The following is a 2,731-nucleotide window of genomic DNA, read 5'->3' as shown; positions in this document are numbered from 1 at the left end:
AACAACAGTTATCTCACAGCGCTTTTTATAAAAGAGCAGGTCCAGACGGTACTCTGGGATGTTCTTTACAGAAACCCAACAATTCCCAAATAAGATAGACAGAAGACAAGATAAAAAAAAGAAGAAGATGTGCTTACCTGTACCAGTCCAGTCCCTTCTCGTAGAAGCGGTCAAAAAAGTGCGGCTCGGAGCCGACGGCTCTCACGTCCGGATGGATGCGCAGGAACTCCAGCAGAGCCCGGGTGCCACCTTTCTTCACCCCGATGATGATGGCCTGAGGAAACTTTTTGCTGCCGAAATTATTCGCTATAGAGATGTTGTAAGATGGAGCATCGCTGTTCGACAGGTCCGACAGCTGTTCCCGGACAACCTGAGACGCGTTATACGCGCCGAGCTGCTGCGCCGACGACGCTTCGTGTCCATCGTTTAAGATGATTTTGTTTTGAAAATGATTTTGTTGGTCATATACTGGCCTAGGCAAGGAGTCACAGTATCCGTTGAGGCAGTAGAAGAGGTAAGTGAAGAGAAGGATCATGGTAAAGAAGACGGACAGCTTGGACTGCACCCTCAGGTGTCCAAAGTTGAACGCAGCTCTCCATTTACTACATCCCATGAGTCGCAATCCTGAGCATGGGGACACAACGCAGGAAACATGCCACATCAAAGGACTGCATACTTTAAAAGTCACTCAAAACTGGGAACGCTTTTTAAGTAATCACCGCGCTCGTGCCACAACCGCAAGTGGCGCAAAACTTGGCCCCCGTGCGTCAAAAAGCAACACATGTTCCTCGGCTTATCGCACTCGCACTTTGACTCTCTCTCTCTTTCTCTCCGGTCAACTCCTCATCAACACACAAAATGTAGATGGTTAAATAACTTGAGCCAAGTCCCAGCGATGATTTAGTTGAAAGGTGTCTGTGAATTACTACGGAAATGTCCAGCTGCGCTCCTTCTGTGCGCTCCCGTGCGGCTCCAGCAGCAGAAGCGGCAGCAGCGGCGGCTCTATAGGAAACCCTCCACAACCCTTTTCCGTCTCACTGCCAAATCCACGCCCTGTTTATCAAACACACGCCCCTTCCATCCTCAGCCCGGGTCACACTAAAATAACACCGGGGAATAATGGACAATGCACCCTCTCTAAGCTGTCAGAGAGAGAGAAACGCTCATATCAACTTGTTGTTATTTTAGAGAAATAGAGTCATTAGTTTTATTGTATTCATTGCATTGGAAGAGGAGAGGAACATGATGAAGAGGGGATATTAGTTTCTGATTGCAGACAGAGGATGCAATTTTTCCTCATTTCCCCTTTAAATCCCCACTTCTGCTGCCTTACCGGTCTGTATGAGCTCCAGGTTGAGGCTGTTTGGCCCAAACTGTTTGGCTGGAGGTGGGACTGGTACTGGCCACCTGCTGTCTGCTGGCCCTCCTGACCACACACTCCCATGGAGCCAGCTATAACACACACACACACACACACACACACACACACACACACACACACACACACAGCCACACCACACACACATTTACCCTTTACACTCCTGCTCAACATGGACAGACAGGTGTCATTAGCTTTCTCTAATTCCTTTCTCCCTGTGTGTGTGTGTGTGTGTGTGTGTGTGTGTGTGTGTGTGTGTGTGTGTGTGGTTGTTGTGTGTGTGTGTGTGTGTGTGTGAGACCACAGCTCTAACAACCTGGCTCCATGGTTATAACATGCAGTAATCCAGACCACCCTCAGTTTCTCTCCTCATCTTTTTTGTATTATGTAATATATATATATATATATATTTATACACATACATACATACATACTACACACCACACCACACACGCCACATAATTATATCAGTTGTTCAATCAGTAAGCCAAAGACGAAATAAATAACCATTTTTTAAAACAAACATTCATAACCGATTAAAACAGTTTGTTTTAGCTGCCATTTGAGGCTTTTGCTGATATGCAGCTTTTTGGAACAAAATCTTTGTATATGGCATGGAAATCTATCCATTTGTTCCTGAATCTTGCCAAGAAAGCCTAAGGACACAGATATTTTCAGCAATGACACAGACAGATAAAAATGTCCCGATCGCTCTCTGGAGGTGTAGCCTACTGCTGCACTGATAATCCTCACAGTTTACAGCTGTTTTCTTTTATTGTGAACCCATATGATTGCAATATTTCCCCCTAAAATCCCCCCTTCAAGTGGCTTAAAAGCTGTAGTAACACAAGTAAACCTATACGATGCCATGCTGTATGGCTGTTATATCCATTAGAAAAAATGACTTTGGAATCATTTTGTGCACATATTTTTGTCTTTGTTCTGTTGGTTTGTCGAACGTTACCAAGTCAACCACTTTATATGTTGCCATATCATCTATTGCTCTCCCCAATTGTGAGATACAATATAAAGTCACAATTGAGATTTGTGTTCCCAAGGGATTCTTGCCACTCACAGACATATGTATCCAGAGTAGATGTCACATTTTGCACTCCCTACTGCAGCAAAACAACCAATAGACAGCTAAGGCAACAGAGCTACTGTATGTCAAGTGTTGAGACTGCCCTCACCTGAAAAACTCCAACATACAGTCATTTCTTTAAGCAGCAATTAATGTAAATGTAAATGTACTGTATTTATATAGCGTTTTTCTAGTCTTAACAACAACTGAAAGCTCTTTTACATCATATAGGAACCATTCACACACATTCACACACTGTGGCCGAGGCTGCC

The 2,731-nt window shown here is 44.4% G+C and overlaps 1 protein-coding gene and 1 long non-coding RNA gene across 3 annotated transcripts in view; one reads left to right on the top strand and one right to left on the bottom strand.

The window, feature by feature from the left end:
• The window catches only part of si:dkey-121b10.7 (heparan sulfate glucosamine 3-O-sulfotransferase 6), a 36,076-nt gene that overhangs the window by 21,705 nt on the left and 11,640 nt on the right, over positions 1 to 2,731 (bottom strand). The window contains exon 2 of one of the 2 annotated variants that reach the window (XM_032502641.1): positions 138 to 829. In XM_032502641.1, the coding sequence (XP_032358532.1) occupies positions 138 to 661 (524 nt within the window). In that variant the 5' untranslated portion in view covers positions 662 to 829. Of the gene's footprint in view, positions 1 to 137; positions 1,321 to 2,731 lie in introns of those variants that run through there. The other variant, XM_032502640.1, reaches the window with a different exon arrangement.
• The window catches only part of LOC116671408 (uncharacterized), a 22,590-nt gene that overhangs the window by 10,767 nt on the left and 9,092 nt on the right, over positions 1 to 2,731 (top strand). The window lies entirely within an intron of this gene.

This window comes from Etheostoma spectabile, chromosome 21 (genome assembly GCF_008692095.1).
Source record: "Etheostoma spectabile isolate EspeVRDwgs_2016 chromosome 21, UIUC_Espe_1.0, whole genome shotgun sequence".
NCBI lineage: Eukaryota > Metazoa > Chordata > Actinopteri > Perciformes > Percidae > Etheostoma > Etheostoma spectabile.
The sequence above is the reverse complement of the archived record's forward strand: the minus strand, read 5'-3'. Positions and strand labels throughout refer to the sequence as shown.